The sequence below is a fragment of the Stegostoma tigrinum genome, chromosome 41 (genome assembly GCF_030684315.1).
Source record: "Stegostoma tigrinum isolate sSteTig4 chromosome 41, sSteTig4.hap1, whole genome shotgun sequence".
NCBI lineage: Eukaryota > Metazoa > Chordata > Chondrichthyes > Orectolobiformes > Stegostomatidae > Stegostoma > Stegostoma tigrinum.
The window spans coordinates 144,492-169,319 of NC_081394.1; the positions used below are offsets into that span (position 1 = coordinate 144,492).

Below are 24,828 nucleotides of genomic sequence, written 5' to 3' on the forward strand. Positions count from 1 at the left end.
GGTTGGGGGGGGGCGTTTGTCGGTGGTAAGGGAAGTGGGGTGGGGGGGGAAAGGGGTAGAAGGAGTTGCTGCACTTAGAGTAGCCAACCCCACCCCCTCAGGACCAGGAGTGACTCAAGTTGTCCTCAGGACCTAAGGACTCATCAAGTCTGGACAAAACCGGGGGGTTGGGGGGGAGGTGAATGGCCTCCTACTGTTCCTGTGTAACAGGCTCAAGGAGGGGCCCTCCCCACCCTCCCCAAAAATTATCACCCTCAATTGCTTGAGGAATACATCTTTGGTTTGCACAAAATCAGTAACAATCTGATAATAAATTATATGTTATTTTGTTCAGTCTTTTCAACTGGAAGTGAACGACAGAGACAGAAAGGGAGAGGGGAGAGGGGGAGAGTGTCTGGGGGAGGCAGGTAAAGGCAGGGAGAGGGGGAGGAAGGGAGAGAGAGAGAGAGTGAACGAGAGACAGAGAGATAAAGAGGGTGGGAGGGAGAGAATAAGGAGGGACAGAAAGAGTGAGAGACGGTGGGGAGTGCAGAGACAGGTGAGAGAGAGAGAGAGACGGGGGAGAAGGGGGCAGAGAAGGGGAGGGAGATTGATAGAAGGGAAGGAGACAGGGAGAGACAGAGCAGGAGGGAGAGAGAGATGAGGGGAGAGTTGGAGGTGGAGAGAAGAGAGAGAGGGTGGGAGGGGAGAGAAAAAGAGAAAGAGGGAGTAGGGGTTGTGGCAGACAGGAGAAAGAGTTGAGTTTTAAATAACGTCTCTGGGCTAAAGAGAATTGGATGAGATTTCCTCCACACGGGAGTTACAGAGGTTTCCACCTGAAGGGGGAACACAGAGGGACTGATAATAGTCCGAGCTTGTAATCTGTTCCTATGAGGATCCGAATCTGGGCGTGGGCCGCCCCCTCTTCAGCATCTGCTTAATCTGGAGAGAGAGAGAGAGAGAGAGAGAGAGAGAGAGTGAGTGAGGTCAGTGTGGGGCATGGGGTGTGGGGCATGGGGTGTGGGGCATGGGGTGTGGGGCTGCAGGACAGGGGAGAGAATGGTCATCACACCACACGGCCCACCCTAGTCCCCATTAAACACTGTAATTGCCCCAGTCCCCCACAAACCCCACCCACCCCCGGCAATCCCCATTCCCCCCACCGCAATCCCCATCTCCCACCGCAATCCCCATCTCCCACTGCAATCCCCATTCCCCCACTGCAATCCCCATCTCCCACCGCAATCCCCATCCCCCACCGCAATCCCCATCTCCCACCGCAATCCCCATCCCCCACCGCAATCCCCATCTCCCACCGCAATCCCCATCCCCCACCGCAATCCCCATTCCCCCACTGCAATCCCCATTCCCCCCACCGCAATCCCCATCTCCCACCGCAATCCCCATCCCCCACTGCAATCCCCATCCCCCACCGCAATCCCCATCCCCCCACCGCAATCCCCATCCCCCCACCGCAATCCCCATCCCCCCACCGCAATCCCCATCCCCCCACCGCAATCCCCATCCCCCCACTGCAATCCCCATCCCCCCACTGCAATCCCCATTCCCCCCACCGCAATCCCCATCCCCCACTGCAATCCCCATCCCCCACCGCAATCCCCATCCCCCACCGCAATCCCCATCCCCCCACCGCAATCCCCATCCCCCACCGCAATCCCCATCCCCCACCGCAATCCCCATCCCCCCACCGCAATCCCCATCTCCCACCGCAATCCCCATCCCCCACCGCAATCCCCATCCCCCCACTGCAATCCCCATCCCCCACCGCAATCCCCATCCCCCCACCGCAATCCCCATCCCCCCACCGCAATCCCCATCCCCCCACCGCAATCCCCATCCCCCACCGCAATCCCCATCCCCCCACTGCAATCCCCATCCCCCACCGCAATCCCCATCCCCCACCGCAATCCCCATCCCCCCACTGCAATCCCCATTCCCCACCGCAATCCCCATCCCCCCACTGCAATCCCCATCCCCCCACTGCAATCCCCATCCCCCACCGCAATCCCCATCCCCCCACTGCAATCCCCATTCCCCACCGCAATCCCCATCCCCCCACTGCAATCCCCATCCCCCACCGCAATCCCCATCCCACACCGCAATCCCCATCCCCCCACCGCAATCCCCATCCCCCACCGCAATCCCCATTCCCCACCGCAATCCCCATCCCCCCACTGCAATCCCCATCCCCCACCGCAATCCCCATTCCCCCCACTGCAATCCCCATCCCCCCACCGCAATCCCCATCCCCCCACTGCAATCCCCATCCCCCCACTGCAATCCCCATCCCCCCACCGCAATCCCCATCCCCCCACTGCAATCCCCATCCCCCCACTGCAATCCCCATCCCCCCACTGCAATCCCCATCCCCCCACCGCAATCCCCATCCCCCCACCGCAATCCCCATCCCACCACTGCAGTCCCCATCCCCCACCGCAATCCCCATCCCCCCACTGCAATCCCCATCCCCCAACTGCAATCCCCATCCCCCCGCCACTGCAATCCCCATCCCCCACTGCAATCCCCATCCCCCCACTGCAATCCCCATTCCCCCACCGCAATCCCCATCTCCCACCGCAATCCCCATCTCCCACCGCAATCCCCATTCCCCCACTGCAATCCCCATCCCCCACCGCAATCCCCATCCCCCCACTGCAATCCCCATCCCCCCACTGCAATCCCCATCCCCCCACCGCAATCCCCATCCCCCCACTGCAATCCCCATCCCCCACCGCAATCCCCATCCCCCCACTGCAATCCCCATCCCCCCACTGCAATCCCCACCCCCCCGCCACTGCAATCCCCATCCCCCACTGCAATCCCCATCCCCCCACTGCAATCCCCATCCCCCCACTGCAATCCCCATTCCCCCACCGCAATCCCCATCCCCCCACTGCAATCCCCATCCCCCCACTGCAATCCCCATCCCCCCGCCACTGCAATCCCCATCCCCCACTGCAATCCCCATCCCCCCACTGCAATCCCCATTCCCCCACCGCAATCCCCATCTCCCACCGCAATCCCCATCTCCCACCGCAATCCCCATTCCCCCACTGCAATCCCCATCCCCCACCGCAATCCCCATCCCCCCACTGCAATCCCCATCCCCCCACTGCAATCCCCATCCCCCCACCGCAATCCCCATCCCCCCACTGCAATCCCCATCCCCCACCGCAATCCCCATCCCCCCACTGCAATCCCCATCCCCCCACTGCAATCCCCATCCCCCCGCCACTGCAATCCCCATCCCCCACCGCAATCCCCATCCCACACCGCAATCCCCATCCCCCACCGCAATCCCCATCCCCCACCGCAATCCCCATTCCCCACCACAATCCCCATCCTCCCACCGCAATCCCCATTCCCCCACTGCAATCCCCATTTCCCCACTGCAATCCCCATCCCCCCACTGCAATCCCCATTCCCCCACTGCAATCCCCATTTCCCCCCGCCGCAATCCCCATTCCCCACCGCAATCCCCATTCCCCACTGCAATCGCCATCCCCCCACTGCAATCCCCATCCCCCCACTGCAATCCCCATTCCCCCACTGCAATCCCCATCCCCCCACTGCAATCCACATTCCCCCACCGCAATCCCCATCTCCCACCGCAATCCCCATTCCCCCACTGCAATCCCCATCCCCCCACTGCAATCCCCATTCCCCCACCGCAATCCCCATTCCCCCACCGCAATCCCCATTCCCCCACTGCAATCCCCATTCCCCCACTGCAATCCCCATCCCCCCACTGCAATCCACATTCCCCCACCGCAATCCCCATTCCCCACCGCAATCCCCATTCCCCACTGCAATCCCCATCTCCCACCGCAATCCCCATTCCCCCACTGCAATCCCCATCCCCCCACTGCAATCCCCATTCCCCCACCGCAATCCCCATTCCCCCACCGCAATCCCCATTCCCCCACCGCAATCCCCATTACCCCACTGCAATCCCCATTTCCCCCCCCACCGCAATCCCCATTTTCCCCCACTGCAATCCCCATTCCCCCACCGCAATCCCCATTCCCCCACTGCAATCCCCATTCCCCCACTGCAATCCCCATCCCCCCACTGCGATCCCTATTCCTCCACTGCAATCCCCATTTCCCCCCGCCGCAATCCCCATTCCCCACCGCAATCCCCATTCCCCACTGCAATCCCCATCCCCCCACTGCAATCCCCATTCCCCCACTGCAATCCCCATCCCCCCACTGCAATCCACATTCCCCCACCGCAATCCCCATTCCCCACCGCAATCCCCATTCCCCACTGCAATCCCCATCTCCCACCGCAATCCCCATTCCCCCACTGCAATCCCCATCCCCCCACTGCAATCCCCATTCCCCCACCGCAATCCCCATTCCCCCACCGCAATCCCCATTACCCCACTGCAATCCCCATTTCCCCCCCCACCGCAATCCCCATTCCCCCCCGCCGCAATCCCCATCTCCCACTGCCATCCCCATTCCCCCCCACTGCAATCCCCATTCCCCCCACTGCGATCCCCATTCCCCCCACTGCAATCCCCATCCCCCCACTGCAATCCCCATTCCCCCACTGCAATCCCCATCCCCCCACTGCAATCCCCATTCCCCCACTGCAATCCCCATTTCCCCCCGCCGCAATCCCCATTCCCCACCGCAATCCCCATTCCCCACTGCAATCCCCATCCCCCCACTGCAATCCCCATCCCCCCACTGCAATCCCCATCCCCCCACTGCAATCCACATTCCCCTACCGCAATCCCCATCCCCCCACCGCAATCCCCATCCCCCCACTGCAATCCCCATTCCCCCACTGCAATCCCCATTCCCCCACTGCAATCCCCATTACCCCACTGCAATCCCCATTTCCCCCCCCACCGCAATCCCCATTCCCCCCCGCCGCAATCCCCATCTCCCACTGCCATCCCCATTCCCCCCCACTGCAATCCCCATTCCCCCCACTGCGATCCCCATTCCCCCCACTGCAATCCCCATCCCCCCACTGCAATCCCCATTCCCCCACTGCCATCCCCATTCCCCCCCACTGCAATCCCCATCCCCCCACTGCAATCCCCATTCCCCCACCGCAATCCCCATCCCCCACCGCAATCCTCATTCCCCCACTGCAATCCCCATCCCGCCACTGCAATCCCCATTACCCCACTGCAATCCCCATTTCCCCCCCCACCGCAATCCCCATTCCCCACCGCAATCCCCATTTCCCACTGCCATCACCATTCCCCCCCACTGCAATCCCCATTCCCCCCACTGCAATCCCCATCCCCCCACCGCAATCCCCATTCCCCCACTGCCATCCCCATTCCCCCCCACTGCAATCCCCATTCCCCCCACTGCAATCCCCATTACCCCACTGCAATCCCCATTTCCCCCCCCACCGCAATCCCCATTCCCCCCCGCCGCAATCCCCATCTCCCACTGCAATCCCCATTACCCCACTGCAATCCCCATTTCCCCCCCCACCGCAATCCCCTTTCCCCCCCGCCGCAATCCCCATCTCCCACTGCCATCCCCATTCCCCCCCACTGCAATCCCCATTCCCCCACTGCAATCCCCATTTCCCCCCCACCGCAATCCCCATTCCCCCCACTGCAATCCCCATTACCCCACTGCAATCCCCATTACCCCACTGCAATCCCCATTCCCCCACTGCAATCCCCATTTCCCCCACTGCAATCCTCATTCCCCCACTGCAATCCCCATTCCCCCACTGCAATCCCCATTCCCCCCTACCGCAATCCCCATTCCCCCCCGCCGCAATCCCCATCTCCCAGTGCCATCCCCATTCCCCCCCCACTGCAATCCCCATTGCCCCCCCCACCGCAATCCCCATTCCCCCACTGCAATCCCCATCCCCCCACTGCAATCCCCATTGCCCCAGCAGTTCACCGCCATTGCTGGTACCTGTTCCCGGATGGGGCTAGGCTGAAGGAGGTGAATGGCCTGTTCATTCTCCAGGTTCCTGATACTGGGGTCGGCCCCTCGTGCCAGCAGTAACTGGATAATCTCCAACTGGTTCCTGTCTCCGTGTAGGCCGGCTGCCATGTGTAACGCAGTGTTCCCGTGGGCCTGGGGTACGGGGGGGGGTGGGAGTACACATCAAACGGGGCTCCGCGGTCACACACCCCACCCTCAACCCCACACCACCGTCACCCCCCCACCCCACTCCACCTGGGAGACACACCCCCTGCCCTCACTCCACACTAACCCCTCACCCAACCACACGCCAGCCTCACCTGCCCCCCTGCCATGAGTGAGGCCTGGGTTAGGGGCAGAGTATAACCCCACCCCCATCACTGACCCCACCCCCATCACTGACCCCACCCCCATCACTGGCCCCACCCCATCACTGACCCCACCCCATCACTGACCCCACTCCCATCACTGACCCCACCCCATCACTGACACCTCCCCCATCACTGACACCTCCCCCATCACTGACCCCACCCCCATCACTGGCCCCACCCCCATCACTGGCCCCACCCCATCACTGACCCCACCCCATCACTGACCCCACTCCCATCACTGACCCCACCCCATCACTGACACCTCCCCCATCACTGACACCTCCCCCATCACTGACCCCACCCCCATCACTGGCCCCACCCCCATCACTGACCCCACCCCTATCACTGACCCCACCCCATCACTGACCCCACCCCCATCACTGACCCCACCCCCATCACTGACCCCACCCCATCACTGACTCCTCCCCCATCACTGGCCCCACCCCCATCACTGGCCCCACCCCCTGTCACTGGCCCCACCCCCATCACTGACACCTCCCCTGTCACTGGCCCCACCCCATCACTGGCCCCACCCCCATCACTGACCCCACCCCATCACTGACCCCACCCCATCACTGACCCCACCCCATCACTGATACCTCCCCCATCACTGACCCCACCCCATCACTGACCCCACCCCCATCACTGACCCCACCCCCATCACTGACACCTCCCCCATCACTGACACCTCCCCCATCACTGACACCTCCCCCATCACTGACCCCACCCCAACACTGACACCTCCCCCATCACTGACCCCACCCCCATCACTGACACCTCCCCCATCACTGACCCCACCCCATCACTGACCCCACCCCATCACTGACACCTCCCCCATCACTGACACCTCCCCCATCACTGACCCCACCCCATCACTGACCCCACCCCATCACTGACACCTCCCCCATCACTGACCCCACCCCATCACTGACACCTCCCCCATCACTGACACCTCCCCCATCACTGAACCCACCCCCATCACTGACCCCACCCCATCACTGACCCCATCCCATCACTGACACCTCCCCCATCACTGGCCCCACCCCCATCACTGGCCCCACCCCCATCACTGGCCCCACCCCCATCACTGGCATCTCCCCTATCACTGACCCCACCACATCACTGGCCCCACCCCCATCACTGGCACCTCCCCTATCACTGACCCCACCACATCACTGGCCCCAACCCCCATCACTGGCCCCACCCCCCATCACTGGCATCTCCCCCATCACTGGCCCCACCCCCATCACTGGCCCCACCCCCATCACTGGCCCCACCCCCATCACTGGCCCCACCCCCCATCACTGGCCCCACCCCCCATCACTGGCCCCACCCCCATCACTGGCCCCACCCCCATCACTGGCCCCACCCCATCACTGGCCCCACCCCCATCACTGGCCCCACCCCCATCACTGGCCCCACCCCCATCACTGGCACCTCCCCTATTACTGACCCCACCCCATCACTGACCCCACCACATCACTGGCCCCACCCCCATCACTGGCATCTCCCCTATCACTGACCCCACCACATCACTGGCCCCACCCCCATCACTGGCACCTCCCCTATCACTGACCCCACCACATCACTGGCCCCACCACATCACTGGCCCCACCACATCACTGGCCCCACCCCCATCAAAGGCCCCAACCCCCATCACTGGCCCCACCCCCCATCACTGGCATCTCCCCTATTACTGGCCCCACCCCCATCACTGGCCCCACCCCCATCACTGGCCCCACCCCATCACTGGCCCCACCCCCATCACTGGCCCCACCCCCATCACTGGCCACCACACCATTACTGAACCCGCCCATCACTGACCCCACCCCTAACACTGACACCTCCCCTATTACTGACCCCTCCCTCACTACTCACACCCCCTATTACTGACCCCACCCCATTACTGACCCCCCCACCCATTAATGACACCTCCCCCATTGTTGACCCCGCCCCCATCACTGACAAAGAAACAAAGAAACCGACAGCACAGGAACAGGCCCTTCGGCCCTCCGAGCCTGCGCCGATCGAGATCCTCTGTCTAACCTGTCATCTATTTTCTAACAGTCTGTGTCCATTTGCTCCCTGCCCATCCATGTACCTGTCCAAATATATCTTAAAAGACGCTAACGTGTCTGCGTCTACCACCTCCGCTGGCAACGCGTTCCAGGCACCCACCACCCTCTGTGTAAAGAACTTTCCTCGCATATCTCCCTTAAACTTTCCTCCTCTCACTTTGAACTCATGACCCCTAGTAATTGAGTCCCCCACTCTGGGAAAAAGCTTCTTGCTATCCACCCTGTCTATACCCCTCATGATTTTGTGGACCTCAATCAGGTCCCCCCTCAATCTCCGTCTTTCTAATGAAAATAATCCTAATCTACTCAACCTCTCTTCATAGCTAGCGCCCTCCATACCAGGCAACATCCTGGTGAACCTCCTCTGCACCCTCTCCAAAGCATCCACATCCTTTTGGTAATGTGGTGACCAGAACTGTACACAGTACTCCAAATGTGGCTGAACCAAAGTCCTATACAACTGCAACATGACCTGCCAACTCTTGTACTCGATACCCCATCCGGTGAAGGAAAACATGCCGTATGCCTTCTTGACCACCCTATTGACCTGCGTTGTCACCTTCAGGGAACAACGGACCTGAACACCCAGATCTCTCTGTTCATCAATTTCCCCTCGGACTTTTCCATTTACTGTATAATTCACCCTTGAATTGGATCTTCCAAAATGCATCACCTCGCATTTGCCCAGATTGAACTCCATCTGCCATTTATCTGCCCAACTCTCCAGTCTATCTATATCCCGCTGTAATCTCTGACAGTCCCCTTCACTATCAGCTACTCCACCAATCTTACTGTCATCAGCAAACTTGCTGATCAGACCATCTACACCCTCCTCCAAATCATTTACATATATCACTAACAACAGTGGTCCCAGCACAGATCCCTGTGGAACACCACTGGTCACAGGTCTCCAATTTGAGAAACTCCCTTCTACTACTGCCCTCTGCCTCCTGTTGCCCAGACAGTTTTTTATCCATCGAGCGAGCACACCCTGGACCCCATGTGACTTCACTTTCTCCATCAGCCTGCCATGGGGAACCTTATCAAATGCCTTACTGAAGTCCATGTATATAACACCTACAGCCTTTCCCTCATCAATCAACTTTGTCACATCCTCAAAGAATTCTATTAAGTTGGTAAGACATGACCTTCCCTGTACAAAACCATGCTGCCTATCACTGAGAAGCCCATTTTCTTCCAAATGGGAATAGAACGTATCCCTCAGTATCTTCTCCAGTAGCTTCCCTACCACTGACGTCAGGCTCACCAGTCGATAATTACCTGGATTATCCTTGCTACCCTTTTTAAACAAGGGGACAACATTAGCAAGTCTCCAGTCCTCTGGGACCTCATCCGTGTCTAAGGACGCTACAAAGATATCTGTTAAGGCCCCAGCTATTTCCTCTCTCGCTTCACTCAATAACGTGGGACAGATCCCATCCGGACCTGGGGACTTGTCCACCTTAATGTCTTTCAGGATACCTAACACTTCCTCCTTCCTTATGTCAACTTGACCTGGAGTAAGCAAACATCTATCCCTAACCTCAACATCTGTCATGACCTCACCCATCACTGACCCCACCCCCATCACCGACCCCACCCCCACCACTGACCTTGCCCCCATCACTGACACGCCCCCATCTCTGACCCCCATCACATCACTGACCCCACCACATCACTGACCCCGCCCCATCACTGAGCCCGCCCCATCACTGACCCTGCCCCCATCACTGACCCTGCCCCCACTGACCCCACCCCCATCACTGATCCCACCCCATCACTGACCCTGCCCCATCACTGACCCCACCCCCATCACTGATCCCACCCCCATCATTAAGCCTGCCCCCATCACTGACCCCACCCCCACCACTGACCCTGCCCCATCACTGACCCCACCCCCACCACTGACCCTGCCCCATCACTGACCCCACCCCCAACACTGAGCCCGCCCCCATCACTGACCCTGCCCCATCACTGACCCCACCCCCATCACTGACCCCACCCCCATCATTAAGCCTGCCCCCATCACTGACCCCACCCCCATCACTGACCCCACCCCCATCATTAAGCCTGCCCCCATCACTGACCCCACCCCCATCACTGACCCCACCCCCACCACTGACCCTGCCCCCATCATTAAGCCTGCCCCCACCACTGACCCTGCCCCCATCACTGACCCCACCCCCACCACTGACCCTGCCCCATCACTGACCCCACCCCCAACACTGAGCCCGCCCCCATCACTGACCGATCTGTGATCCCCGGCAATTTCTGATCCCTTGGCCTGAACTACTGTGACCCCTGAGGCCTGACCCATGTGACCCTGACAGCCTGTGACCTGTGACCCCTGACCCTGTGTCCAATGCTGACCTTCATGTTGAGAAACTCGGGAAGCCGTGGAGTGCGGATGTTGGTGAAGAATTCAACAAGGGCCAGGTTCCCGTCCTGGACACTGAGGTGGAGGACAGACACACTGTTCTTAATGTCCTGCGGGAAACAAGGTCAGAGGTCATCACTGCACCCACACCCTCAGGTACATACAACAGCCCCACCCTCACACTCCTCAACCTTCACCCCAAGGTCAGTGCTGAGGGTGTGGGCCCTGTCGGAGGGTCAGTGCTGAGGGAGTCGGCACTGTCGGAGGGTCAGTGCTGAGGGAGCGGGCACTGTCGGAGGGTCAGTGCTGAGGGCGTGGGCACTGTCGGAGGGTCAGTGCTGAGGGAGTGGGCACTGTCGGAGGGTCAGTGCTGAGGGAGCGGGCACTGTCGGAGGGTCAGTGCTGAGGGCGTGGGCACTGTCGGAGGGTCAGTGCTGAGGGAGCGCCGCACTGTCGGAGGGTCAGTGCTGAGGGAGCGCCGCACTGTCGGAGGGTCAGTGCTGAGGGAGCGGGCACTGTCAGAGGGTCAGTGCTGAGGGAGTCGGCACTGTCGGAGGGTCAGTGCTGAGGGAGTCGGCACTGTCGGAGGGTCAGTGCTGAGGGCGTGGGCACTGTCGGAGGGTCAGTGCTGAGGGAGTCGGCACTGTCGGAGGGTCAGTGCTGAGGGAGCGCCGCACTGTCGGAGGGTCAGTGCTGAGGGCGTGGGCACTGTCGGAGGGTCAGTGCTGAGGGAGTCGGCACTGTCGGAGGGTCAGTGCTGAGGGAGTCGTCACTGTCGGAGGGTCAGTGCTGAGGGAGTCGGCACTGTCGGAGGGTCAGTGCTGAGGGAGCGGGCGCTGTGGGAGGGTCAGTGCTGAGGGAGCGGGCACTGTGGGAGGGTCAGTGCTGAGGGCGTGGGCACTGTCGGAGGGTCAGTGCTGAGGGAGTCGGCACTGTCGGAGGGTCAGTGCTGAGGGAGCGCCGCACTGTCGGAGGGTCAGTGCTGAGGGCGTGGGCACTGTCGGAGGGTCAGTGCTGAGGGAGTCGGCACTGTCGGAGGGTCAGTGCTGAGGGAGTCGTCACTGTCGGAGGGTCAGTGCTGAGGGAGTCGGCACTGTCGGAGGGTCAGTGCTGAGGGCGTGGGCACTGTCGGAGGGTCAGTGCTGAGGGAGTCGGCACTGTCGGAGGGTCAGTGCTGAGGGAGTCGGCACTGTCGGAGGGTCAGTGCTGAGGGAGCGGGCACTGTCGGAGGGTCAGTGCTGAGGCAGTCGGCGCTGTCGGAGGGTCAGTGCTGAGGGAGCGGGCGCTGTGGGAGGGTCAGTGCTGAGGGAGCGGGCACTGTGGGAGGGTCAGTGCTGAGGGAGCGGGCGCTGTCGGAGGGTCAGTGCTGAGGGAGCGGGCGCTGTCGGAGGGTCAGTGCTGAGGGAGCGGGCAGTGCTGAGGGAGTGGGCACTGTCGGAGGGTCAGTGCGGAGGGAGCGGGCGCTGTCGGAGGGTCAGTGCGGAGGGAGCGGGCGCTGTCGGAGGGTCAGTGCGGAGGGAGCGGGCGCTGTCGGAGGGTCAGTGCGGAGGGAGCGGGCGCTGTCGGAGGGTCAGTGCGGAGGGAGCGGGCGCTGTCGGAGAGAGCTGTCTGCGCTGTGAAGTGGTACCTGGGTGAAGATCGAGGCTCCCATGTTCAGCAGGAGGATGATACACTGCAGTCTGTCCTGGGCGGCCCCCTGTAGCTGTGGGCTCACACACTGCATCTGGTCTTGAGCCTCTGCCATCTTCCTCATGGTCTGGTTGTGAGATTTCACAGCACAGTGCATCGCCGTGAGACCTGGACAGTGCAGGGTACACACCCAGATAGGGTTCATCAGAGACCGCTCACACAGCGACCCTCCCCGTCACTGTGGGGGGGGGAGACAGACACAGAACACCCCTCCCCATCACTGTGGCAGGGGGGGTTGGAGACAGACACAGAGCTACCCTCCCTGTCACTGTGCGGGGGAGGGAGACACAGACACACAACCCCCCCCCCCTCCCTGTCACTGTGTCGGGGGGGAGACACAGACACACAGTGCCCCCTCCCCCGGGGAGGGGGGGGAGCATTTCAATGATTGAAGGAAGTAAATGAGATAAAATTTGAACATTACCTTCAAAATTCCGAGCTTCAACATTGAGTGGGACTGCAGTCTGCAGGATCGCCTGCGGAAACATCACACTTCCACAGTTACAGACCTCTCCCCATCACAGTAAAGCTCCCTCTACTCTCCCCCCCACCATCACACACTCCCAGGGCAGGGACAGCACGGGGTTAGGTACAGAGTAAAGCTCCCTCTACTCTGGCCCCCACCATCAAACTCTCCCAGGGACAGTGACAGCACGGCGTTAGGCACAGAGTAAAGCTCCCTCTACTCTGCCCCCCCACCATCAAACTCTCCCAGGGACAGGGACAGCACGGCGTTAGGCACAGAGTAAAGCTCCCTCTACACTGTTTCCCCCCGGCCACCCCACTCTCACCCTGTCATCAGATGGGACAGGGACAGGAATTCATTGCCACAGAGTGCAGTGGAGGCCGGGACGTTGGATGCCTTCAAGGCAGAGATCGACAAATTCTTGATCTCAAAAGGAATCAAGGGCTACGGGGAGACTTGATGGGCCGAATGGCCTTACTTCCACTCCCATGTCTTATGGTCTTATGGACAGGGACAGCACAGGGTTAGATACAGGGTAAAGCTCCCTTTACACTGTCCCCCACATCAAATACTCCCAGGGACAGCATGGGGTTAGATACAGAGTAAAGCTCCCTCTACACTGTCACCCCCACCCCCACCCCGTCATCAGATGGGAACGGGGATGAGGATGGGGGACGGCGATGAGCGACGGGGACGGGGGACAGGCCAGGGGATGGCGACGGGTCTGGGACGCGTTGGGGGATGGGGGACAGGGGACGGGACGGCGACGGGGGACAGGGACAGGGGACGGGGTCTGGGGATGGGGACAGGGGGAACTGCAACAGGATCGGGGATGGGGGATGGGGGACGGGGGACAGGGGGACGGGGGAACGGGGACGGGGACGGGGACGGGGACAGGGGGACAGGGACAGGGGGAACTGCAACAGGATCGGGGATGGGGGATGGGGGACGGGGGACAGGGATAGGGGACAGGCGACGGGGACGGGGTCGGGGACGGGGACGGGGGACGGGGGACAGGGGGACGGGGGACGGGGGACGGGGGACGGGGGAACGGGGACGGGGACAGGGGATAGGGGACGGGGACGGGGACAGGGGGACGGGGACAGGGGGAACTGCAACAGGATCGGGGATGGGGGATGGGGGACGGGCGACGGGGACGGGGGACGGGGTCTGGGGACGGGGGAGAGGGGACGGCGACGGGATCGGGGTCAGGGACGGGGGACGGGGGACCTACCTGGAGCCAGGTGAAGCGCACTTTGACCTTTAAAATCGGTGGCGTTGACATCTGCTCCCAGTTCAATGAGATCGGACACAACTTCCGCCTGATTGGCTGTTACAGCGACCAGGAGGGGTGTCTGTGGGAGGTGGGGGCGTATTGGGGAGAGGGTGTTGGTGGGGTGGGGGGTGGTTTTCAGGAAGTGGGTGGGTGTTGGGGGGTATTGGGGAGGGGAAGTTGGCGGGGTGGGGGGTGGTTTTCAGGAGGTGGGGTGGGTGTTGGGGGGGTATTGGGGAGAGGGTGTTGGCGGGGTGGGGGGTGGTTTCCGGGAGGTGGGTGGGTGTTGGGGGGGTATTGGGGAGGGGGTGTTGGCAGGGTGGGAGGTGGTTTCCGGGAGGTGGGTGGGTGTTGGGGGGGTATTGGGGAGGGGGTGTTGGCGGGGTGGGGGGTGGTTTTCAGGAGGTGGGGTGGGTGTTGGGGGGGTATTGGGGAGAGGGTGTTGGCGGGGTGGGGGGTGGTTTCCGGGAGGTGGGTGGGTGTTGGGGGGGTATTGGGGAGGGGGTGTTGGCAGGGTGGGAGGTGGTTTCCGGGAGGTGGGTGGGTGTTGGGGGGGTATTGGGGAGGGGGTGTTGGCAGGGTGGGGGGTGGTTTTCAGGAGGTGGGGTGGGTGTTGGGGGGGTATTGGGGAGAGGGTGTTGGCGGGGTGGGGGGTGGTTTTCAGGAGGTGGGGTGGGTGTTGGCGGGGTATTGGGGAGGGGGTGTTGGTGGGGTGGGGGGTGGTTTTCAGGAGGTGGGGTGGGTGTTTGGGGGGGTATTGGGGAGAGGGTGTTGGCGGGGTGGGGGGTGGTTTTCAGGAGGTGGGTTGGGGGTTGGGGGGGTATTGGGGAGAGGGTGTTGGCGGAGTGGGGGGTGGTTTCCGGGAGGTGGGTGGGTGTTGGGGGGGTATTGGAGAGGGGGTGTTGGCAGGGTGGGGGGTGGTTTTCAGGAGGTGGGGTGGGTGTTTGGAGGGGTATTGGGGAGGGGGGTGTTGGCGGGTGGGGGTGGTTTTCAGGAGGTGGGGTGGGGGTTGGGGGGGTGAAGAGACAGAATCCGAGTCAACCATTTGTCACATCTGACCATCAGACTGGAACCAACTGTGTTTTCCCCCTCAAGCACACCTACTATCTGACCCGATCCCACCCTTATTCCCAAATCCCTCTCATTCCACCAAATACCCCCCATCTCCCCCCAAATCTTACTGATTCCTTTGAGGAGGTCACGAGACAGGTTGACGAGGGTCGAGCGGTGGATGTGGTGTACATGGACTTCAGCAAGGCATTTGATAAGGTTCCCCACGGCAGGCTCATTCATAAAGTCAGGAGGTATGGGATACAGGGTGATTTGGTTGGCTGACAGGAGGCAGAGAGTGGCTGTAGATGGTAAGTATTCTGCCTGGAGGTCAGTGCTGAGTGTTGACCCGCAGGGCTCTGTTCTTGGGCCTCTGCTCTTTATAGTTTTTATAAATGACTTGGATGAGGAGGTTGAGGGGTGGGTTAGTATGTTTGCTGATGACACAAAGGTTGGAGGTGCCGTTGATAGTATTGAGGGCTATTGCAGGCTTCAGCGAGACATTGACAGAATGCAGAGCTGGGCTGAGAAATGGCAGATGGAGTTCAACCTAGATAAATGCGAGGTGATGCATTTTTGGAAAGTCAAACTTAAATGCAGAATATAGGATTAAAGGCAGGATTCTCGGCAGTGTGGAGGAACAGCGGGATCTTGGTGTTCAAGTGCATAGCTCCCTCAAAGTTGCCACCCAGGTGGATAAGGTTGTTAAGAAAGCATATGGTGTTTTGGCTTTCATTAACAGGGGGATCGAGTTTAAGAGTCGCGAGGTTATGCTGCAGCTCTACAAAACCCTGGTGAGACCACACTTGGAATATTGTGTCCAGTTCTGGTTGCCCTATTATAGGAAAGATGTGGAGGCTTTGGAGAGGGTGCAAAGGAGTTTTACCAGGATGCTGCCTGGACTGGAGGGCTTGTGTTACGAGGAGAGGTTGACTGAGCTCGGACATTTCTCTCTGGAGAGAGGGAGGAAGAGAGGTGACCTGATCGAGGTGTACAAGGTAATGAGAGGCATGGATAGAGTCGATGGCCAGAGACTTTTCCCCAGGGCAGGATTGACTGCCACGAGGGGTCATAGTTTTAAGGTGTTAGGAGGAAGGTATAGAGGAGATGTCAGAGGGAGGTTCATCACCCAGAGAGTTGTGAGCGCATGGAATAGTTTACCAGTGGTAGCCGTGGAAGCAGAGTCAATAGTGACATTTAAGCGACTGCTGGACATGCACATGGACAGCAGTGAATTGAGGGGAATGTAGGTTAGGTTATTTTATTTTTGGATTGGATTATTCCATGGCACAACATCGTGGGCCGAAGGGCCTGTACTGTGCTGTACTTTTCTGTGTTCTATGGTCTAAATCCCAATTATTCCCCCAAACAACCCAAATCGCTCCCCCCCAACCATTCCCCCATCTACCCCCAAATCCCACCCAGTCTCCCTAAATATCCCATAATGTTCCCACAAATCCCAACCACCCCCCCACCACCGTCACTCCCAAACCACACCCTAAATCCTAAAACTCTAAACGCAACTCTGCTGCTGCTTTATCCAGCCGCGTGTTTTCCTTCACCCCTCGGGGTCCGGGTCCCTCACTGCGACTTCCCCTGGGCTGGGAGGACCCTGTGCCACTCCTGGTGTGGTGTTACCTCTCCCCACCGTCCCGTGAGCCTGTGGTACCCTCCGTACCCCTTACCTTGCCTTTATGCTCTCTGAGCTCCAGGCTGTGGAGCTGGCGAAGGTGCTCGGCTGCTGCCAGGACAAACTCCCGCATGCCCTTCGCGGCGTAAATGTGCAGAACCCTACAGGCAGCAACACACCGGCGTCAGTATTCCAGGAACCCTGTCCATGTGTCGCAGAGGGAGAGGGAGAGTGTGAGAGGGGGAGAGAGAGTCTGAGAGAGAGATGCGGAGGGAGAGGGAGTGTGTGTGAGGGAGAGGGAGAGTCTGAGAGAGAGACGTGGAGGGAGAGGGAGTGTGTGTGAGGGGGAGAGAGAGTCTGAGAGAGAGATGCGGAGGGAGAGGGAGTGTGTGAGAGGGGGAGAGAGAGTCTGAGAGAGAGACGCGGAGGGAGAGGGAGTGTGTGTGAGGGAGAGGGAGAGTCTGAGAGAGAGACGTGGAGGGAGAGGGAGTGTGTGTGAGGGGGAGAGAGAGTCTGAGAGAGAGATGCGGAGGGAGAGGGAGTGTGTGAGAGGGGGAGAGAGAGTCTGAGAGAGAGACGCGGAGGGAGAGGGAGTGTGTGTGAGGGAGAGGGAGAGTCTGAGAGAGACGCGGAGGGAGAAGGAGTGCGTGTGAGGGAGAGGGAGAGTCTGAGAAAGAGAGAGAGACAGGGAGGGAGAGGGAGAGGGAGTGTGTGTGAGGGGGAGGGAGAGTCTGAGAGAGAGACGCGGAGGGAGAGGGAGTGTGTGTAAGGGGGAGAGAGAGTCTGAGAGAGAGACGCGGAGGGAGAGGGAGTGTGTGTGAGGGGGAGAGGGAGTCTGAGAGAGAGACACGGGGGGAGAGGGAGTCTGAGAGAGAGACGCGGAGGGAGAGGGAGTGTGTGTGAGGGGGAGAGAGAGTCAGAGAGAGAGATACGGAGGGAGAGGGAGTGTGTGTGAGGGGGAGAGGGAGTCTGAGAGAGAGACGCGGAGGGAGAGGGAGTGTGTGTGAGGGAGAGGGAGTCAGAGAGAGAGACGCGGAGGGAGTGGGAGTGTGTGTGAGGGGGAGAGGGAGTCTGAGAGAGAGACACGGAGGGAGAAGGAGTGTGTGTGAGGGGGAGAGGGAGTCTGAGAGAGAGACGCGGAGGGAGAGGGAGTGTGTGTGAGGGGGAGAGAGAGTCAGAGAGAGAGATACGGAGGGAGAGGGAGTGTGTGTGAGGGGGAGAGGGAGTCAGAGAGAGAGACGCGGAGGGAGAGGGAGTGTGTGTGAGGGGGAGAGGGAGTCTGAGAGAGACACGGAGGGAGTGGGAGTGTGTGTGAGGGAGAGAGTGTGTGCGTGTGAGGGAGAGTGTGTGTTTGAGCATGAGATGGTGAGGGTGAGTGTGTGTGAGTGTGTGAGTGTGAGGGAGAGTGTGTGTGAGTGTGAGAGAGAGTGTGAGTATTTGTGAGTGTGTGAGGTGAGGATGAGTGTGAGTACGTGTGAGTGTGTGAGGGTGGGTGTGAGTGTGTGAGGGTGAGTGTGAGTGAGTGTGAGTGAGTGACAGTGAGAGTGTGAGTGTGAGTATGTGTGAGTGTGTGAGTGTGAGGAGAGTGTGTGTGAGTGTGAGAGTGTGAGTGAGTGACTGTGAGAGTGTGAGTGTGAGTATGTGTGAGTGTGTGAGGGTGAGTGTGAGTGTGTGTGAGTGTGAGAGAATGGCATGTACCTGTTGAACTTTCTGAGTAACTTACGTGTCTCCGTCATCATCTCGATGCAAGAGGTTGGTTACCTCCATGTTCTGGATGGTTCTTCGAGCTTGTTCCAACATTGAGGCTGCGATTGGCTGTGGCGTTGCCATGGGCTGTGGTGTTGCCAAGGGCTGTGGGGGTGAGTTGGGGGGGTAGTATGGGATGGATGGGACATTTGGATGGGTATCGGCTGCAGACTGTGACCAATGAGGAAAGGCTGAGGGTGGGGTCTCGAACAATGTGGGATCTGAATCAGGCTGTGCCCCCGACGGAAGAAAAGATGGAGATCAGAGAGGATCACCAACACCTCGATTACCAACACCTCAAACATACAATTCCCCTCCATCCCTTTCTCATCATCTCCCTCCCTCAACTCCCATCCCTATCCCTCAACCCCCATCCATATCCCTCAATCCCCATCCAAATCCCTCAACACCCATCCAAATCCCTCAACACCCATTCATATCGCTCAATCCCCATCCATATCCCTCAACCCCCATCCATATCCCTCAATCCCCATTCATATCGCTCAATCCCCATCCATATCCCTCAAACCCCATCCATATCCCTCAATCCCCATCCAAATCCCTCAACACCCATCCAAATCCCTCAATCCCCATCCATATCCCTCAATCCCCATCCATATCCCTCAATCCCCATCCATATCACTCAATCCCCATTCATATCACTCAACCCCCATCCATATCCCTCAACACCCATCCATATCCTTCAATCCCCATCCAAATCTCTCAATCCCCATCCATATCCCTCGATCCCCATCCATATCCCTCGATCCCCATCCATATCCCTCGATCCCCATTCAAATCCCTCAATCCCCATCCATATCCCTCGATCCCCATTCAAATCCCTCAATCCCCATCCAAATCCCTCAATCCCCATCCAAATCTCTCAATCCCCATCCATATCCCTCGATCCCCATTCAAATCCCTCAATCCCCATCCATATCCCTCGATCCCCATTCAAATCTCTCAATCCCCATCCAAATCTCTCAATCCCCATCCATATCCCTCAATCCCAATTCAAATCTCTCAATCCCCATCCATATCCCTCAATCCCAATTCAAATCCCTCAATCCCCATCCATATCCCTCAATCCCCATCCAAATCTCTCAATCCCCATCCAAATCCCTCAATCCCCATTCAAATCCCTCAATCCCCATCCAAATCTCTCAATCCCCATCCAAATCTCTTAATCCCCATCCAAATCCCTCAATCCCCATCCAAATCTCTCAATCCCCATCCAAATCTCTTAATCCCCATCCATATCCCTCAATCCCCATCCAAATCTCTCAATCCCCATCCAAATCCCTCAATCCCCATCCAAATCCCTCAATCCCCATCCAAATCTCTTAATCCCCATCCAAATCCCTCAATCCCCATCCAAATCTCTCAACCCCCATCCAAATCCCTCAATCCCCATTCAAATCCCTCAATCCCCATCCAAATCTCTCAATCCCCATCCATATCCCTCAATCCCCATCCAAATCCCTCAATCCCCATCCATATCCCTCAATCCCCATCCATATCCCTCAATCCCCATCCAAATCCCTCAATACCCATCCACATTCCTCAATCCATATCCATAGCCCTCAATTCCCATCCAAATCCCTCAAACCCCATCTGGGGGAGAGTGAGGGAGGGTTGGGGTTGGGGACTGAGGGAGGGTTGGGGTTGGGGACTGAGGGAGGGTAGGGGTTGGGGACTGAGGGAAGTTTGGGGTTGGAGACTGAGGGATGGGAGGAGACGGGGCCTGAGGGAGGGGAGGGGACGGGGCCTGAGGGAGGGGAGGGGACGGGGCCTGAGGAGGGGAGGGGACGGAGCCTGAGGGAGGGAGGGGACGAGGACTGAGGGAGGGAAGGGGACGGGGACTGAGGGACGGGAGGGGACGGGGCCTGAGGGAGGGGAGGGGACGAGGACTGAGGGAGGGGAGGGGACGGGGACTGAGGGAGGGGAGGGGACGGGGACTGAGGGAGGGGTGGGGTTAGGGGCTGAGGGAGGGGAGGGGACGGGGCCTGAGGAGGGGAGGGGACGGGGACTGAGGGAGGGGAGGGGACGGGGACTGAGGGAAGGGTGGGGTTAGGGGCTGAGGGAGGGGAGGGGACGGGGCCTGAGGAGGGGAGGGGACGCAGCCTGACGAGGGTAAGGGACGGGGCCTGAGGGAGGGGAGGGGACGGGACTGAGGGAGGGTAGGATACGGGGCCTGAGGAGGAGAGGGAATGCGGCCTGAGGACAGTAAGGGACGGGGCCTGAGTAGGGGACGGGACGGGGACTGAGGGAGGGAGGGGATGGGGACTGAGGGAGGGGAGGGGACAGGGAGTGAGGGAGGGGAGGGGAGGGGACGGGGACTGAGGGAGGGTAGGGGACGGGGACTGAGGGAGGGTAGGGGAGGGGACAGGGACTGAGGGAGGGGAGGGGAGGGGACGGGGACTGAGGGAGGGGAGGGGACAGGGACTGAGGGAGGGTAGGATACGGGGCCTGAGGAGGAGAGGGAATGCGGCCTGAGGACGGTAAGGGACGGGGCCTGAGTAGGGGACGGGACGGGGACTGAGGGAGGGAGGGGATGGGGACTGAGGGAGGGGAGGGGACAGGGAGTGAGGGAGGGGAGGGGAGGGGACGGGGACTCAGGGAGGGGAGGGGACGGGGACTGAGGGAGGGTAGGGGAGGGGACAGGGACTGAGGGAGGGGAGGGGAGGGGACGGGGACTGAGGGAGGGGAGGGGACGGGGACTGAGGGAGGGGAGGGGACGGGACGGGGACTAAGGGAGGGGAGGGGACGGGGACTGATGGAGGGGAGGGGAGGGGACGGGGACTGAGGGAGGGGAGGGGACAGGGACTGAGGGAGGGTAGGGGAGGGGACAGGGAGTGAGGGAGGGGAGGGGAGGGGACGGGGACTGAGGGAGGGGAGGGGACAGGGACTGAGGGAGGGGAGGGGAGGGGACGAAGCCTGAGGGAGTGTAGGGGAGGGGACAGGGACTGAGGGAGGTTTACAGAAGCTGTAGAAATTGGAGTCTCTCCTTCATCAAGGTCCTTCTGCCCGACCCTGGAGACTGTCTCCATCTCCCTCTCCATGACTCAGTCTCACACTCCCTAACGGGCTCACTCCCTCTCCCCCTCCCACTCCCCCTCTCCCGCTGTGGGCTGATGTGGTTTAGAAATGGAGGGAGAGTGACGTTGCGATGATGCACTGACTCACCATGATATCGGCAGCATGGTCAGGGTACAGGCTGGCACTGTGACACGAGTACTCGCACGCAGGGTACAGCGCTGTCGTGCTGAATGGATAGACAGTGTCAGTGGGAGAGAACTCAACAGGAGATCCATAGCGACAGGAGTCTGTGGGTACGGTGGGCTGTGAGACGCCCACATGCCATGACGGAACCGCGGATTGGAAAGCAGCGGCACCCTCCTAGTCCAGGAGAGGAGAAGCTGGACTCCACTATACAAAGGATAGATCAACAACACAGTTACAGACTGGAATCTGATCGAGGGGGTTCGGGGGGGGGGGGGGGTGGTTTATATACAGAATAACAGATACCCCCCCCCCCGGGAGGGAGTTACAGACTGGAATCTGATCGAGGGGGTGCGGGGGGGGGTTTATGTACAGAATAACAGATACCCGCCCCCCCCAGGAGGGGAGTTACAGACTGGAATCTGATCGAGGGGGTTCGGGGGGGGTTTATATACAGAATAACAGATACCCCCCGGGAGGGCGTTACAGACTGGAATCTGATCGAGGGGGTTCGGGGGGGGTTTATATACAGAATAACAGATACCCCCGGGGAGGGAGTTACAGACTGGAATCTGATCGAGGGGGTTCGGGGGGGGTTATATACAGAATAACAGATACCCCCCGGGGAGGGCGTTACAGACTGGAATCTGATCGAGGGGGTTCGGGGGGGGGGGGTTTATATACAGAATAACAGATACCCCCGGGAGGGAGTTACAGACTGGAATCTGATCGAGGGGGTTTATATACAGAATAACAGATACCTCCCCCCCCCGGGGAGGGAGTTACAGACTGGAATCTGATCGAGGGGGTTTATATACAGAATAACAGATACCTCCCCCCCCCGGGGAGGGAGTTACAGGACTGGAATCTGATCGAGGGGGGTTTATATACAGAATAACAGATACCTCCCCCCCCCGGGGAGGGAGTTACAGACTGGAATCTGATCGGGGGGGGTTTATATACAGAATAACAGATACCTCCCCCCCCCGGGGAGGGAGTTACAGACTGGAATCTGATCGAGGGGGTTTATATACAGAATAACAGATACCTCCCCCCCCCGGGGAGGGAGTTACAGACTGGAATCTGATCGGGGGGGGTTTATATACAGAATAACAGAGAGCCTGGGAGGGGAGTTACAGGCCGTTTGCTGGGGCTGGGGGTTGAACAGGGTGGATATTACTCACCTGCCTGCAGCGAAGAAGGGTTTGGATTTGCCTGAAATGTGAATGTTAATGAAACAGTCGATTAGGGCTGCATTGAGAGAATCAGACATTTCTGTGCATTTCTTTCTGTGTGTTCTAACCACGACAGGGTCCAGCCCAAGCCCAGGTTTACTGCAGTCAGCCACTTCACCATTTATCCTTACGGCCACCTTCCTCGATAAATCCCCAAACTTCAATATCTCAATGGACCCCCCAAACCCCTTCCCCGTTCACTCCCGCTCTACACCGTTCCCATCAAAAATACATTGAAACTGATGTGTAAAATCTGTGATTGATCCAAGTTGTGAGGTCACATCAAAAAGGCTAGAAATTGACTGATGGTACGGGTTAAGAATATCTAAGTGAATGAGACACAGTCCCCAATGGGGCGAATGACTTAGTCCTGTACCTGTGTTCTTCTGTGATATTTTTTCAATATTAAAATTTATGATTGCACAATTTAAAAAAAAAACTCCCTCAAATTTGCCACCCAGGTGGATAAGGTTGTTAAGAAGGCATCTGGTGTTTTGGCTTTCATTAACAGGGGGATCGAGTTTAAGAGCCGCGAGGTTATGCTGCAGCTCTACAAAACCCTGGTGAGACCACACTTGGAATATTGTGTCCAGTTCTGGTCGCCCTATTATAGGAAAGATGTGGGAGGCTTTGGAGAGGGTGCAAAGGAGGTTTACCAGGATGCTGCCTGGACTGGAGGGCTTGTGTTACGAGGAGAGGTTGACTGAGCTTGGACTTTTCTCTCTGGAGAGAGGGAGGAAGAGAGGTGACCTGATCGAGGTGTACAAGGTAATGAGAGGCATGGATAGAGTCGATAGCCAGAGACTTTTCCCCAGGGCAGGATTGACTGCCACGAGGCGTCATAGTTTTAAGGTGTTAGGAGGAAGGTATAGAGGAGACGTCAGAGGGAGGTTCATCACCCAGAGAGTTGTGAGCACATGGAATAGTTTACCAGTGGTAGTCATGGAAGTGGAGTCAATAGTGACATTTAAGCGACTGCTGGACATGCACATGTACAGCAGTGAATTGAGGGGGATGTAGGTTAGGTTATTTTATTTTTGGATTGATTATTCCACGGCACAACATCGGGGGCCGAAGGGCCTGTACTGTGCTGTACTTTTCTATGTCCTATGGTTCTACTCCCTTCCCCGTTCACTCCTCGCTCTACACCGTCCCCATGGACCCCAAACCCCTTCCCCATTCACTCCCGCTCTACACCGTCCCCATGGACCCCAAACCCCTTCCCCATTCACTCCCGCTCTACACCGTCCCCATGGACCCCAAACCCCTTCCCCATTCACTCCCGCTCTACACCGTCCCCATGGACCCCAAGCCCCTTCCCCATTCACTCCCGCTCTACACCGTCCCCATGGACCCCAAACCCCTTCCCCGTTCACTCCCGCTCTACACCGTCCCCATGGACCCCAAACCCCTTCCCCATTCACTCCTGCTCTACACCATCTCCATGGACCCCAAACCCCTTCCCCGTTCACTCCCGCTCTACACTGTCCCCATGGACCCCAAACCCCTTCCCCATTCACTCCCGATCTACACTGTCCCCATGGACCCCAAACCCCTTCCCCATTCACTCCCGCTCTACACCGTCTCCATGGACCCAAACCCCTTCCCCATTCACTCCCGCTCTACACCGTCCCCATGGACCCCAAACCCATTCCCCGTTCACTCCCGCTCTACACCGTCCCCATGGACCCAAACCCCTTCCCCATTCACTCCCGCTCTACACCGTCCCCATGGACCCCAAACCCCTTCCCCGTTCACTCCCGCTCTACACAG

General features: G+C 59.4%; 1 protein-coding gene across 1 annotated transcript in view; it reads right to left on the reverse strand.

Annotated features, from left to right (window-relative positions):
* Positions 1 to 849: 849 nt before the first annotated feature.
* LOC132206671 (NF-kappa-B inhibitor delta-like) overlaps positions 850 to 24,828 on the reverse strand; it is a 28,306-nt gene continuing 4,327 nt past the window's right edge. The window contains exons 3-12 of the mRNA XM_059641266.1: positions 21,785 to 21,997; positions 18,576 to 18,769; positions 16,908 to 17,013; positions 14,134 to 14,254; positions 13,538 to 13,692; positions 12,858 to 12,909; positions 12,372 to 12,541; positions 10,738 to 10,854; positions 5,907 to 6,071; positions 850 to 921 (exon numbers count right to left, since the gene is read on the reverse strand). Coding sequence (XP_059497249.1) covers positions 868 to 921; positions 5,907 to 6,071; positions 10,738 to 10,854; positions 12,372 to 12,541; positions 12,858 to 12,909; positions 13,538 to 13,692; positions 14,134 to 14,254; positions 16,908 to 17,013; positions 18,576 to 18,769; positions 21,785 to 21,997 — 1,347 coding nt within the window. The 3' untranslated portion in view covers positions 850 to 867. The remainder of the gene's footprint in view (positions 922 to 5,906; positions 6,072 to 10,737; positions 10,855 to 12,371; positions 12,542 to 12,857; positions 12,910 to 13,537; positions 13,693 to 14,133; positions 14,255 to 16,907; positions 17,014 to 18,575; positions 18,770 to 21,784; positions 21,998 to 24,828) is intronic.